Source organism: Filicampus tigris, chromosome 7, assembly GCF_054856515.1.
Source record: "Filicampus tigris isolate MCC_2025a chromosome 7, RoL_Ftig_1.0, whole genome shotgun sequence".
NCBI classification, from domain to species: domain Eukaryota; kingdom Metazoa; phylum Chordata; class Actinopteri; order Syngnathiformes; family Syngnathidae; genus Filicampus; species Filicampus tigris.
In genome coordinates, this window is record NC_141223.1 from 11,715,484 (window position 1) to 11,730,423 (window position 14,940).

The 14,940-nt window shown below is 41.2% G+C and overlaps 1 protein-coding gene across 4 annotated transcripts in view; it reads right to left on the reverse strand.

The window, feature by feature from the left end:
• nectin1b (nectin cell adhesion molecule 1b) overlaps positions 1-14,940 on the reverse strand; it is a 214,408-nt gene that overhangs the window by 27,482 nt on the left and 171,986 nt on the right. For 3 of the 4 annotated variants that reach the window (XM_086035131.1, XM_086035130.1, XM_086035133.1), the window contains one exon: positions 14,529-14,599. The exons of the other annotated variant lie outside the window; for it this stretch is intronic. In XM_086035131.1, coding sequence (XP_085891257.1) covers positions 14,529-14,599 — 71 coding nt within the window. The remainder of the gene's footprint in view (positions 1-14,528; positions 14,600-14,940) is intronic. 4 annotated transcript variants of the gene reach the window in all.

The window sequence follows — 14,940 nt, forward strand, 5'->3', positions numbered from 1 at the left end:
AAGTAAGATTTTGACGAATGACATACAAACAGATTCAAACGAATTACTGACAATATGACTGATCATTAGAGTGAATGTAGTTGTTGTAATTAGTGGGATCACTGCACTTGTTTCCATACAACAAGCAGTCTCAGGAAGAAATTCAGTTGATTTTTTGGGTTTTTTTTTTGTTTTTGGCAACTGAATATTATACCTTGATTTTAATTTATGCTTTTCTTTTAAGACCAGGTAATTGGTCTACATGTGCCCAAGCAGTTTCGAAGGCTTCACTGCCTCATTTCCAAGTGTGTCCTCACATTTTACGCAGAACGTGTTTGGTGCGTGAGAATCACCTGGAGTGTTAAACCCGCATTTTAAGGAGGCCTGCTGATATTGTCTCTTGAATGCAGCATTCTTTTTCTTAGAAGTTGTGGGCTCTTGTTCTGTCTCATCATTTGGCCTTTTCCCCTTTCAAAAGTTGTTTTGGTCTTATTTTTTACTGGCAAATGGGCTTTGACTTGTATTGCGCTTTTCTACCTTACGTACTCAAAGCACTTTAACATGTTTTTCCATTTGACTACTGATGACAGCATTAGGAGCAACCGAGGCTCAGTAGTTTGCTCAAGGGCACTTTGACATGGTCACAAGTGTTGAGGATCGAATCCACAACATTCAGGTTGGGAGACGACCACCACTGAGCCGTGCGGCTCTTGTGTTTTTGCTAGCTTTTAAGCAAAATTGTTTTTACTACTCTACCTCAAGACTGAGAGGAGGCACAGGTGGACTAATCTGGTTTTAAAATTAAAACTACTTTCAGACTGATCAATAATAAAAAAAAGGAATGACCCACAATGGTTAAAGTAGAGTGACATCACCACACATGGTCTCTGAAAGTAGAGTCCATACCATTGTTGGCCGGTCTATGTGTTGTCATTGATTGTTCAGTTATGCTACTTTGTTGTTCAGTCTTGCTTAAAGTCAGGCTTGCACCAACGGGTTCACTTCAGTTCAGATCACCATGGTCAGCTCAATACCGTCGACTCCCTACTGCTACTGGGTAGTATACATGTCACTCATGACACACAACGCAAATTGCCTCTTAGTCTACTCTAAAACCACATTTCCACCAAGGAATTGAGTTCGGATCGGATCATAAAGAACTGGCTAACCCTGCAGTAACTCCATACCATCATAGGCCAGCCATTACATCAATCATGATACTATGCCAACAATTTGCCATTTATACGACTCACACTTAGGTCAGTCACCCCTTAAGCCATACGTCCACCAATGGATTCAATTCAGTTCAGCTCCTTAAGGCACGGGTAAATCCCGTTGAGAATTCATGCTGTATATTGGCGACTATGCACATTTTAGTCATGACACACAATACCAGCGATTGGTTAGTTATCACAAGAAGTCTGCTTATGAAGGACAAAACCAAAGGGTAAACACGCTGTAATAGAAAGTTTAAAAGTGTTTGATGTGTGCCGAGATAATTGTTTCAGACATAGTTGCTGCCGTGGGGTTGTCACACTACAAATACCTTCACACCAAAACAAGTGACAGTCACATGTCGCACCCTGACACAACATCAGGAGCAATCGAGGATAATGAAGAGGACATGCCTTATCTGCACCGTTCGCCGCCTCTCATTCGCTCTGGTTCACGTCCTTATTGAATAACATGACCTTTTTCGGCAAGGCCAAGCCGGCGGTTTAATGCGCTGAAAATTTTTGCATGAGCACACCACTTAACTCTTTCCTTCACGCTCATTATTTCCGCTCTGACAAAATGCCCCCACCAAGGCAGCAAGACGAGGCAGTGATTGACAGTTATGCTACTTCGTTGCTCTTGCTTAAATCCACCCAGGGGTTCTCTTCAGTTCAGATGACCAGGGTAAAATTAAACAAGGTGTACAGATGTCAATTATGATAAACAACATCAGCAATTGGTATGGCTCATGCAGTCTATTCTAAAAACAAGTTTCCAGCAAGGATGTCAGTTATGATGGACATTGCCAGTGATAAGCTTCTCTTCCCCCACCAATCTAGAATCGAGTCCTCCAAGACAGAAATCTCACGTGATTAAACGTGAACAAAAACGAAGAAGGAAAAGAAACATAGCAACAACCGGGAAACATGGGACGCAACATGGTAAAGGAATGATGGCAGTCTTGGGACTATTTTTATGGAAATATCCCATATTAAAAAAAGAAAAGGCCATGTCATAGTTTTTACATGGCAGTATTTCGACGCTAAATAAGCACTCTCAGGGTTGTCACAGCTGCATGGGCTGGTCCTATATTTCTGAGGTCTTATGTTTTTTTCAGAATGCCATGTTAAACTAGTGAAGTTGCATAGAACATATTGCAATGCATTTTTTGGGGGTGTCTTCCTCTTTAACAGTTGCAATCCGTCCAAGACGCAAAACGTTAAAGAAAACGTAGAGGTAAAGTAAAGTAAAGTAAAGGTAAAGTGTAGAGCTGTTTGAGCGGCAAGCCGACACATTATGCTGGACATTGTGAACTACATTTGCCATTTTAATCAAATCGGTTCGGGTAATGGATGGATGGATGGATTTTTCATCTGTTGGACCTTTTTTTCCGGATTGATGATAGATGGAACTTTAATGTTTACTGACAGAAGCGCGGTTATAATATGGCGGACTGACCGACAGACAATTCCAGTTTGGTTCGTCTTGAAAAATAGACAATTTGACGGATGACAAATGACGGAGCGGCAAAATTGAGTAAAATGCCCACCTCTGATGAATCTCAAAAAAGCCACACAGTCCATAATCGATTTAACTCCATCCGGTTGGCTTGTCATGCTTGCAGCAAGAGGTTTGGTCCAGATCACCATGTACAGAAAAATCTCTGTGGTGTGATTGGCTGGCCTACATCTTAACACACTCAACACCCCACAGTGTTCCCATAAGCTTTTGCCAGGTACACCACTCACACTTTCACCAGTTGAACTACTTTTGCACCAAGGGATTTAGCTCAGTTCAGGCCACCAAGGTACGGATAAATCCTGTAGTCACTTCATACAGTTCCATCATTGATCAGGAAACATGTCAGTCATGACCGACAATGTGAGGAATTGGTTTGTTACAGAGGCACGGAGGTTGCCGCACCTCTGCCGAATGCATGCGACACCGTCGTCAGCCCCTCGGTGAGGTGGCAAAAAGCCCCCTGCTACTGCAGCACTTTGGGGGAAAAAAAAGGTGAGGAATCCATTTTCCCCGGTGACGAATGAGGAGCTGCAGAAGCTCGCAGAGGTGAGGTGGCGGGCTCATTAGAAGACACTGTAATCTCGCTCACTTGGTGCAGACACACACACAAAAGCTTTGACAGCTGCCTTGGGAAAAAAGAGAAAATAAAAATCTAATTTCCAGCCAGCGTCAACTCAGCGTGACATCAAACCGCAGCGAGTGAGAGAGAACTGTCGAATGTCTACTGCACTGACCCACATGTCGCTTCCTTTCAATAACATCACCCAACATTTGACACTTTTTAACATCCACCTCCATGTTGGGATGAATTGCCAGGGTATACACACATTTTGCGTCAAGATCTCTTCTTCAAACCTGCGGAGCTCTCTCATGATGACATTTCATTGCTGCTCGGAGGGAGCCATCATGTTTCATGGTGACACACACACACTCGGGTGCACGCGCACGCACACCCCCGCACACACACCCCCCAGGCGTCCTCTTTTCTTCCTGTCACACCTTCATTTTCTCCTCGACCACCATCATCAGATGTCAAAATTTGAAAGAATGCAGACGAAAGAAGCATCGGGGTGAGATGAAACTGTGCCTGTATTTGTGCGTATAGTCCATGCAGCACAACAGGAAGTGCGATGGTAAGGTAAGTGTATGACAGTCAGGAAAAAATAAAGTGACATTCATTTTTTTTTTTTTTTTTCTTCAGACTCTTTGCCTTTTAGAAATGATTCTTTCAAGTGCTAGATACACGCTTGCATGGCATCTCACCGCAGTATGCAGGGGCAGTATGGTGGGTAAGTCTTAGCACATATACTGCACAGTCTTGAGGTTCTGGGTTGCTTGTTTGATTTCCAGTGTAACATGTTTGGCTTTTGTTTTCATTTTCAGTGAGTTTAAACTTAAGGCGGCTGCGGGTCTTTCCGTTCTTGTGTATTTTCTGCATGTATTCCAGCTTTCTCTCACATTCCAAAAACAATAAACAAAACCCCATACAGCTTAGTTAAATTCAGAGTCTAGCGATGGGTAGATGAGGATTCGTGAAGCATTGTGGTACACAGAACTGGGCATTCCGCCAAGCCGACGGACCGGTCCATCTATCCGTCTATGACGGATGCCCATTTTGCCGGTGATAAATGATAAACGGGAAATATAAGAAAAAGGCGGATTAAGCATAAACGGAAGTGGATTTTTCACCCATCTATGTAATTGTCTATAACCTGACATTGATGACTATTGCTTCATTTGCTGAAAGTAGGTTTGCTGCTTGTTCGTGTATTTTACATCCGGCATGTTTTTGGTCAGCTAAAGGGTCCTACTAGCTTGCCGCGTGACATCAGGGTCACACCATAGACCAGTGTTTTTCAAACTTTTTTGAGTCAAGGCACGTTTCTTTCATTGAAAAAATCCTGCCGCACACCACCAACTGAATTTGTGAAAAGAAAAAGCTTATTTTAACAATATAAGTGTCATATTGTCAACATAAGCATTTCTTTAACATTGAAGAATGACATTATAATATAACGTCTTGAATAAGAATTAAATAAACACAAAGAAAAAAATATTTTATAATGTTTCGTATTGATACTCAGCGTGAAACATGGGCCTGTTTGGACAAACATGAATCACTAATTAGCTACCTGCTGCTGCTGCTACCTACTGGTATGCAAGAGTACTACAATGTAGTAACTACATGATTACACTGCCAGGCGCGAGACCGGCACACAAATTAGATACAAATTAAATTCCCACGGCACACCTGACAATATCTCGCGGCACACCAATGTGCCACGGCACAGTGTTTGAAAAACACTGCCATAGACTGCTGACAATAATAGATGCGCACTCGCAGACAACTCCTGTTAGAGCTGCTGGTATTCTGACCGTTTATCTCAGAAGGAAACATGCCGAGTAAACACTGCTGCTATGGAACTTGCGGAATCAACTCCAGACACCACGACCGTCCACAGGATGTATTCTTTATTCGTTTCCCGAAGCCAAAAACTCAGAGGGATAAATGTGAATGATGAGTCAATTGCGCCGACGTCCAAGTTTAACGGCAGCAAGGTGAAGATTTTTACCTTCATATGTAGTAAACATTTTGTTGGGGACCATATGGTGTTACAGATGACAATCCAGCCATCCCTTGCTTTTTGTTTTTGTTTTTTGGGCATGTGCGTGTGAGGCTTTGTAAAGATCTTTGGGTAGAATGATTTAGAGATACACAAAATAACCGCATAATAGTGCACTATCTGTTCGTATATAACATGCTTTTTTGGAGGCTGGGGATTAGACGGATAGATGAAAAGACAGATCAAAATTTAGCGGTAGTTGTTCGTAGTTTTTAGTCGGAAAGTCTAATGGAAGCCCTTTTAAAAGCATAGGCGGACCGGCCCATAGGCGGGTTCTTTTTTTTCCGACCGGACAAAATGGCGGATGAATGGACGGCAAATTTTTAGTAAAATGCCCAGTTCTGGTGGTACAGTGGGCAAACTATTGATTCTGTGTAAACACTGTTTTGGTACTATGTCACTCTGTTGCTCAATATAGATACCTGCTGTTTCTTACACACAATTCCATTGCAGGCAATTTATATACAATATTATTTGGGTATGTTTGCATTGTATATTGTATTATTTCTGTCTTAAAGTGGAAGTCAACCGAAAAAAATTGTTTTCAAGAATATGTTCCATGTAGGCCCACTATTTGAAACAAGGCATTCTGATTAATATTGCGTTTGTGGAATAAGATTTAATCCACCTGTCTTTAGCCATCTCAGGGGTGGCCATTTTGTCACTTCTGTCGACTGAAAATGACATCACAGTTGCTCAGGGCTCAGGCAACGACAAATCACAGCTCACTTGTTTTTTGAAGCTGAGCCATGATTGGCTGTTATCAGAGCCCTGAGCAACTTCAATGTCATTTTCAGTGGACAGAAGTGATAAAATGGCCGTCCCCTGAGACCCCTTTTGCTTCTTAACTCATATTCCACAAACGCAATTTGAATCAGAATGCCGTGTTTCAACTAGTGAGCCAGTATGGAACAAATTCTTGAAAAAGATTTTGGGTTGACTTCCATTTTAATAAAACGCTATAGCTTTGAAATATATAGTCAGTAAATAATGTGAACGTGTCCAAACGGGAAAATTAAGACAAAGTGTTGTGATTGAGTACGTGATGTTGCTTATGTACTTATACATATGGAGTTTTAAAAAATATTTTTCTACATACATTCTTATTAAAAAAAAAAAATTTCCAAGGTTTTGGCAGTTAAGCGAGTCATTATTTTCCCCAAGCAATTTCTATCGATTTGGGAAAGACTTGCTCACAAGTCATTGATTAGGCTGGTGTGCCTACTAAACTAAAAATGTTGTATGCAAACCTTTCTGTTCACATGATGGTTCATAAAATTCAGAATTGAATAGCCTAATAAAAGCTAATTATATTCATACCAGTATATTTATTCATTATTAATAAAGCTACCGTTGGGAAGTTGTAAAATGTCTGTAGAGTTGTGTTTATTCAAATTGTATTTGTGACTTATTTTCTATGCCTCGCGCTGTACCACAGCATTGAATAAGACATTTTCCTAATGTAGGACATTTCAATTGAACAAATGTGACCCTAATTTAGAAAATAAAATGAATCATTTAAACTAAAAGTTACTTTGAAATGAAGCTTAATCCTCCTCACAGATCGAGCGGAAACAGAGAGGAACAGGATGATGAAACAAGGAAATGAACACCAACATCTTATTTACCGATAAGAGATCAAAATGGTCCCACAACACGGTGGAATCCTTTCTTTTTCTTTCGGGCTCCCTATCATAGTGAAGGTAAGAATTGTGCTTCCAAAGATGTGTGATTCTTTTCACAGAGATGCAACCGTCGACAGATGCGCTTAATCGATTACTCGATGGAAGGGTTTAGTTTTATTATAATTTTATTGTGTCAAAGTGGGCTCTTTTTTGCCCCTGTAATATTTGCTGTGTCTACTTTCAAACAATGTGAGTTATTAATATCCAAAATATTATAATAAATTTCAGGCAGAGGTTAATGTGTATGCCAAGTATTCAAAAACAAGCAGCCAGGACAATATGTTTTTTTGCGCTCCCTTGGTTGAACAGCTGCCGTCCGCTAACGTCCTTAACGTCGCTCTGCGCACGTGTGCTGATGACACAGGCTTGTTTGGGCAAACCTGCGCAAAGAGTGGGAACAAAATCATGGGAGAGTATAATAACCAATGTTGTCGGATTAAGAAGTCATCAGTTTCAATTTGTACGCCTCCGCGCCACCAAAGGCTTCAAAGTCGCAGCTGTCGGCGTCACTCAGGGGAACGTTTGCCTCGCAGCTGCCTAAAGGATTGTCCCATCCCAGGAAGTTGGGGTACAGCAGGAGTCAATAGACCTTTTTACACTGCATGTACAAGCTGGCATTTTTCCACACCTGCTTTTGTTTTCTTTTTTAAATAACACCGACAGGGACTGGGGGGACAAAATCGGCAATTTTCAACCCTTGGAGGAACAATCAAACTTGTACAGAGACAGCTAGCTTGTAGAGGAAGTACAAAACTGTTATTGTACTTAAGTGGATTTTTCAGTAATTTGTAATTTACTTGAGTTTTTATTTCTCTGGCGGCTTTTTACTTTTAGTTGCTACATTTGAAAATGGATACAGTGGCGGCTAGAGAACAATTAATTAGTTCCGTGACCACGCTTACAACCTTAAAATCACAAATCTTAAGTCGCCTTTACCCATTGAAATGAATGGAAATGCTATTAAATGGTTCCAGCACCCTCCCCACCACAACATAAATGTTTGTAATGTGCTTTTTAATTAGAAAAATAGCACTCTATATTATTGTACGTACTTTATAAAAATATACGGAAAGGACATCATTAAATTGAGAGGAATTAACCCGTTTTTTGTCATTTTTCACCTCTCCATTATTCCAGCTAAAAACATTGCTTTGTCACCGCCTTGTGACACGGTTGCAACAATATCCTACTTGGCCAGGAAGGCAGCTATGTGCCGGGTCCTCCTTTTGGTGTCTGGTGTTGCAATTTTGGAGTATCTCTGTGTGATAGAACTAACCTTAGTTCCTACAGGTACATTTTAACTATAAATTCATGCAGTGGTGTTACCAGGAGGCCAAGTTTGGGTGGGCATTAGTCTTTCCTGGGGGTGCTAAAAAGTGCTACAATGCTCAAGTAGGTCGAAATCCAACGTAGGACTACTGCACCTTAAAACGTGTTTTGTTTTCTCCTTAATTGAGATGATTGATGTTGTGATTTGGGCTAAACAAATAAAAGTTGATTTGATTTTGATTTTTTATTTCCAATTCATTAGAACTACATCGAGTTTTCTTTGGGAGGGCAGAGTGTGTCCGTGGGTGGGCACCATCCACCCTGCCCCCCCTTGGTAACGCCCCTGAATTCAATGTTGGTGATGAATCTTGAATGATGATGAATTGATTTCTAATAATAAGGTTAGCTGAAATGTAACAGCAACTGGAGGGGGCTCCCAAAAATGTGTTTGAACCTTGTCCAAATCACCCCAAATGCTGTGTACCCCTAAACTAGGGACCACATTTTGAGAACCTCTCCTTAATTGAATTTATACTTTTTTTTAATTGTCTGAATCTGAATAATTGTTCTTCCAGATGTCAAATATTCAGCACGTTGTCTTTGCAGCCACTTCTCCAAAGCTAATCATGCTAACGGTCTGCGTGCAGCGTGTCACACCGTTGTCATTTGCAAACTTTCGTATCTTAGCTGTGCCATGATGCAGTAATGAGGGTGGCATCCATTCTGGGTGACTGGCGCTAATGGAAGCTGATAAGCGCCACGCGCCTTTGGCCAGTAGGACGTGTCAGGCGGGGAGGAGGGGGAAAGCGCTAGCTCCATTCAGGTTTGCACTCAGGCGTCCACTCTAAGGATCTTTCGCCCACCACGCACGACTGGACACCAAAAGCTCAGGGCAGCTTAAGGGGAGATTTAAGGGGGATAGCGAGGGGAAAACATTGCTAATCCCCAAACTGAGAGGAGTAATCTAGGCAGGAGATTTATGGGCCAGGACTTACAATGCACTCACAAAGAGGTGGCCCTCTCTTGACCATCATTTATGACCCGCAGGAGCAATTTTTCGCCAATCAGCGTGAAGCCTGTTGAAATCACAATGCCGCTGTTTGACTAGTCTGGAACAACTCGGCACAACACTGGACTTGACCCTCGCTGCTCTCATTGATTTCTGCTGATCACAATCTTATTTGGCAATTTAAATGCTAATGATACTTTTAATTGCACTCGGGTGATGAAAGCGATGCGATCTTCAGTAGGCAATTACTTTCGCACTTTGTCTCGTGAATGGCTACAAGAAAAAAAAAAAAAAAACACAAGAATGCAACAAATGTCTTTTGTTCTTGGACAAGTTTATCAAAAAATAATTCTGGCCAGGGCCCAGAACACATGACTTAACAATTATACACAGCCATCTTACATCCAGACCTCAGGCATTAACAGATTACATATTAGCTGCTACAACAAGATGATAACACCGCATTTACAGCATTTCACATTCAAGCACCAGTTTAGAAGCAATTAACAACAACGATACTTTGGTAGACGGCGACAAGCTACTGAAGTTCAATGTTGCAAAGGTTTCATACAGGAACTTACAGTGTTTCGTTCACACCTGGTGTTAGCAGGCATGTGCGAGTTCTCACCTGCAGCAACACACTCCCTAATTAACAAAGAAGCTGTGTTCAATAAAGTGATGATGACGAGAAAACCGTGGCGACATTACCTCAGTGGCGCGACATGGATTTGGGAACAGATTGGCAGATTCAAAGGAGTGCTCTCAGGTGATGTGTGAGAATCACGCAACCTGTTCTCGCATGAATTTGGCAGGATCGAATTAATACAGGTGATGCTGTAATTGGCAGGAACTGTCAATATTGGAAGTGTTGAGGAACATGTACTGTATTTGCATCACTCTTTGCTTAATCATTTGGTGTGCACTTCCTTCACAAAGCTAATTGGAACGTCAAAAAAAAGTTTTATTAAAGTCAGATTTCTATGTACAGGATGTACTCGGGGCACCAAATGATACAAAGGTACTCACTAAATTATGGGCAATGTTTTATTAGAAATGCATTAAAAATAATCAGATGCTTTACTTTGAATTAAATAGGGATGGATGAGTACCGATATCAGGACACTTGATTGTAATAGTATCGGACCCTTGTGGAGACTGTTGGTACCAGGGTTACTTAAAGGGACAATGTGTAGAATTTTTTGATTTTTTTTTGATGACCATTCATTTTAAAAACCCACTATTCAATTCAACAATATGCAAAAAAATATGCTCTATCACATCGTAATTATTTTGATATAATCATAGGTGAGGTAATCTTTAATTATATTACATAGGGCGCGCCTCCCCCACAGGAGGCTGCCATGTTTTGCTGCCATCTTTGCGCTACGGATACTCGACGGAGACAAACTTGGCGAACGTAGTTCCTAAGCATCATGACTACTGCATGTGTAAAAAATGCAATGCACTTCATGACTTGGGGGAATACTAGAAGTCGTTTGTGATGAAATTTTTCATGCGCCTCTGCTGAAGAAACTGTTGGTAGGTTTGCGATGTGTGGTCTCTCGGAGGCACCGTAGTGCGTGTGCTTCAAAATGTATGCGCTTACGTCGTTGCATTCGATTAGTTGACCACTAGATGGCATTGAATTCTACACATTGTCCTTTTGAGGCAAAAAAAACCCCCAAATTCTGGCATTGAGTAGTTGTCACTATACTGAGTTAGTTTGACACATTGGCGAATCATCATCTGCGTCCGAAAGAATGGTCTTTGTTCCCATGTTTTGTGTTAAATTAAATTGTATATATCAAAAGTACTAGAGTACTCTGTACTCTGTATTGGTGAGTACTCAAAGAGTAAATAATTGCACCGGAATCGGTATGGAAAAAAAAGTGGTATCGAACATCTGTAGACTACAAATCCATTCTTGCTATTCGGGATCTTCTAAAAAAAATACATTTAAAAAAAGAAAAAAAACAAATGTGTTTTTTCTTCCTTGTTTATATTTTTATAGTTTGAACAAAGTTTAGCCTGGGTTGTTAGTGGAGGATGTTACGAGAGAGACTTTAGCGCATGCATTTGCTTTAATGAGTAGCTCTTTAAAACTTCAGACTAACACACAACGGACTTCTCGTTCTTGCTTGAAAACACTTGAGATGTATTTTTATTTCTTTTTTTCAGAAATCAAATCTGTAAGCCATTTATTTTTGAGGATGGTGTTGTAAGCTGACTTTGAAATGTGTGGAAAGTGTTTTGTGATCATAGTTTGAGTAATACTTACTGCTTGAACTATTAAACCATTAAGGCCAAAAGCGCCTGGTTCAACATCTCCCCAAAACCTAAGGGCGACTATAGAATCACCCTCTTAAACCAGCGGTTCTCCCAGAAATTCAACACCTACTAAATAATTGATATCTCAGCCCCTGTAGCAGAAAGAAACATAATTCGAAAATAATTTGACATCTTAGACATGTGCCTTTCACACAGGCCTGAGGTTATTTACTGTTTCAATCGAAGACCTAAAATTAAAGAGTCAGTGCAAGAGAAGCACTATTTTCAATAAAAAAGAAAAATCATGTGGCAATTACCATCTTCTATTCTGACGTCAATATTGTCATTGTCAACAAACATATATCGTAACCATATATCACGTTCGACTGGTTCTACTTGTTCAAGGTCAGCAAGCGCATCGTCCGTATCACTGCCGTTACTCATTTCAGAGCTCGATCGTTTGCGAGTCCGCCATTATGCTCGAAAAAATTCCGCGACATCCTCCGAGGGGTCCCGACACCGTCACGTCATGTGTATTCTGATGCATTTCATTGGCTAAGAGAGAGAGAATTGGATTAAAAAAAAGAAAATGATGTAAACGCTCCTCTTTAAGGGTTTAAGGGTAGAAAGCTTTAAGGGTACAAAGACGCAACAGCGCTCCTGGCTTTAGTGGTAGAAACTTGGTTATGCGCTCTCGGCCTTAATGGGTTAATGTAGGCCATTAGAAAAAAAAATTTGGGCAGGGTCAATTATTTGTGAACTACGAAATTCCTGCAAGAACATCTTAATCAATGAGGGCAGTACATAAAGCGATCATACCGTGGTTTGTGTACATGTCTACACCAGATGTGAACATTTCCTTAAAAGCACTTTTGCAAAATTCAATATAATTTATTTTAATCTTCAACATCCTCTTTCTCGCTCAAGTCAAATGTCCTTCCTGTTCCAGCTGTGGAAATCCGTTGACGACGTCCAACGTCAACAGGGTTTCCCATGCCTTGTGTGGAAGTCAGCAGAGACGGCGGTGTCAAAGTGATTTATCCCGGTGAACGTTTGCAACTGTGTCAATGTCAGCAACGCGAGTGAGAAAATTCATTTCGCAAGGGGGTGTGCCACTGCCGCGCTTACAATTGCGGACGCATTTTCAGGCGGGGGTCATAAATCACGCTGGGGCTGTGCAAGAGTGATGAACACATTCTTCCCAGACTATCGCTTTTGACAAATGCCCATCTGTTTTGATAATCATTAGGCGCTTGGGCCACTAAACGGCTGTGTGATTTATTAGCCTTGACCGACGGCGAGTCCCGTAGTGTGCCGCTTGGCTGGGGCAAACACAATCAGCCATGTTGGTATCGGCGTTGAGAGTTTAACAGTCCCTTCTGTATGCCGACGTTATAAAAGTCAGCAGTGGGCTGAACGCGATTAGAAGCACTGAACTATATTAACAACCTCAATTCATTTTGATCCATGAAATTGTATGAATTCATTTCCAACAGTCGAGTTTCTCTTGGCTGCACTGAGTCTAGTAGTTACATGTTATTTTGTTTCTACTTTTGTTTTCTCCATTAAATTAGTTTTAATTAGTTTACAGACTAAGTTTGTTAGGTCTTATTTTTCGAAAATGCTTCCTTTTAGTTGAGTTTTTATTAGTTAAATATGAGTTTTACTTGTTTATTTTTTTTATTAGATGGATACTTGTCGACCGCAAGGTTAAAAAGTCACTAAGTATTGTGTTAATAAAGTAAAGTAAACTTCAATTCTCAAACAACTGAACGTTCTTTTGTAGCTACGGATTTACAACAATATCAAAATAAATACATTTAAAATTAACTCGGACAACTCATGTATGATATTAATTGACAAAATCGAAAACGAGGGACATTTTTTTTTGCTATAATTACCGCTAGTTACTTCTACTAACATAAAATATAGTTTCAGTTAGTTTTCATTTCTTCAAGGATTTTTGTTATTGCATTAAATAAAATATACGTACTATAGTAAGAGGCATGTGAGAGGCTTTGGTCCGATCGGTGGAGGGGGTATTGGTGGATTAATGAAGTGAGGCTCCACGTGAATCTTGCTCGCAGTTTTAACACTGCAAACTCCCCCTTTAATACATTTGATAATCAGCATATCTCTGGTGAGTATCATTTATTCTTTTTAATTTTCACAGTTTTTGTCACGTTACGTGACGGCGGTGCTATTTATCCGTAGATTAAGTCCCCACTGAAGGCCCGGATAGCAAATGCATGGCCCTCCTCTGATAAAACTAAGAATCTCCAACATTCACTTGATTAAACATCTAAACACATTTCATCTTTAGACACTGAACAAAGTGGACACTTGAAGCTCTAAGTCACATTTTGACGACAGCGCATGCACAATTACACACTTCGGACACAACTCCTGTCATGCACGGGCGACGACAATCATGCACGGCGACTGGTTGCGGGGCGGGTTGGCGAGGGGGCGGTTAGAGGGGGATTGAGAACGGCAGACAAAAGGAGAGGAGGTTGCACTACTCTTAACAAATGACTTTATCGGAGAGATTGGGCTCATGGGAAGATAACAGCAGCCAAATCCTCTATCAGATCACGCATGATTTGCTTCTGATTAGCGATTTGATTTGATATGTTTGCCAGTAGTCAGCTCGAGCTCGCCCAATCAGATAAACTTGGAGTTTAATAGTCCCTCTTAAGGCTTTTAATGGAGTCTGATTTATCGAAGTTTATCAAACGAGACGATTTATTTGAACAAAGTTTGAGATCAAACGCGCGACACCGTTTATGTATTTATTTTTTTTTGACAAGTTCGACCCGATTTTTTTCCCCCTGTTTTCTCACAGCGGCGTGCTCAAGTACGTCACTTGCAGGCCGCCGTTGGAGGCGGGCAAGAGAATAGAGGATCCGGGGGGGCAGGGCTCGGCGGGGGACAGACTGGGGTCAGGTGCCTCTACTTTCCTTGTGGCGGACTCTGGCTTCTCTGCAGCCTGTGTCACGCAACTGTCAGTTACAGCCTCAACGGCGATGCTGAGGGAGGCGAGAGCGGGAGGAAGACAGACAGACAGACAGACAGACAGACAGCAGTTACTTCCACGTCACGGTAAGAGAGAAACACAGATTAGCAGAGGGTGGGGTGTGGGAGACAGAAAGCAGTCGTGGTGGCGTGGTGGGGGCGGGTGTTAAGAGGCTACTACAGTTTCTTTACACTCAGTGTTTCCCAAAAATTCTTGAGCCAAGACACATATTTCACATTAGTTGTGGATGTTTGTATCTGCAACTGGAATGCAACCGTTTAGTGGCACCTGCTTGTACTTAATATTTTTCCAGTACATTTTTCACTTTGTAGGCGTGGAAGAAGGGTCTTGCCC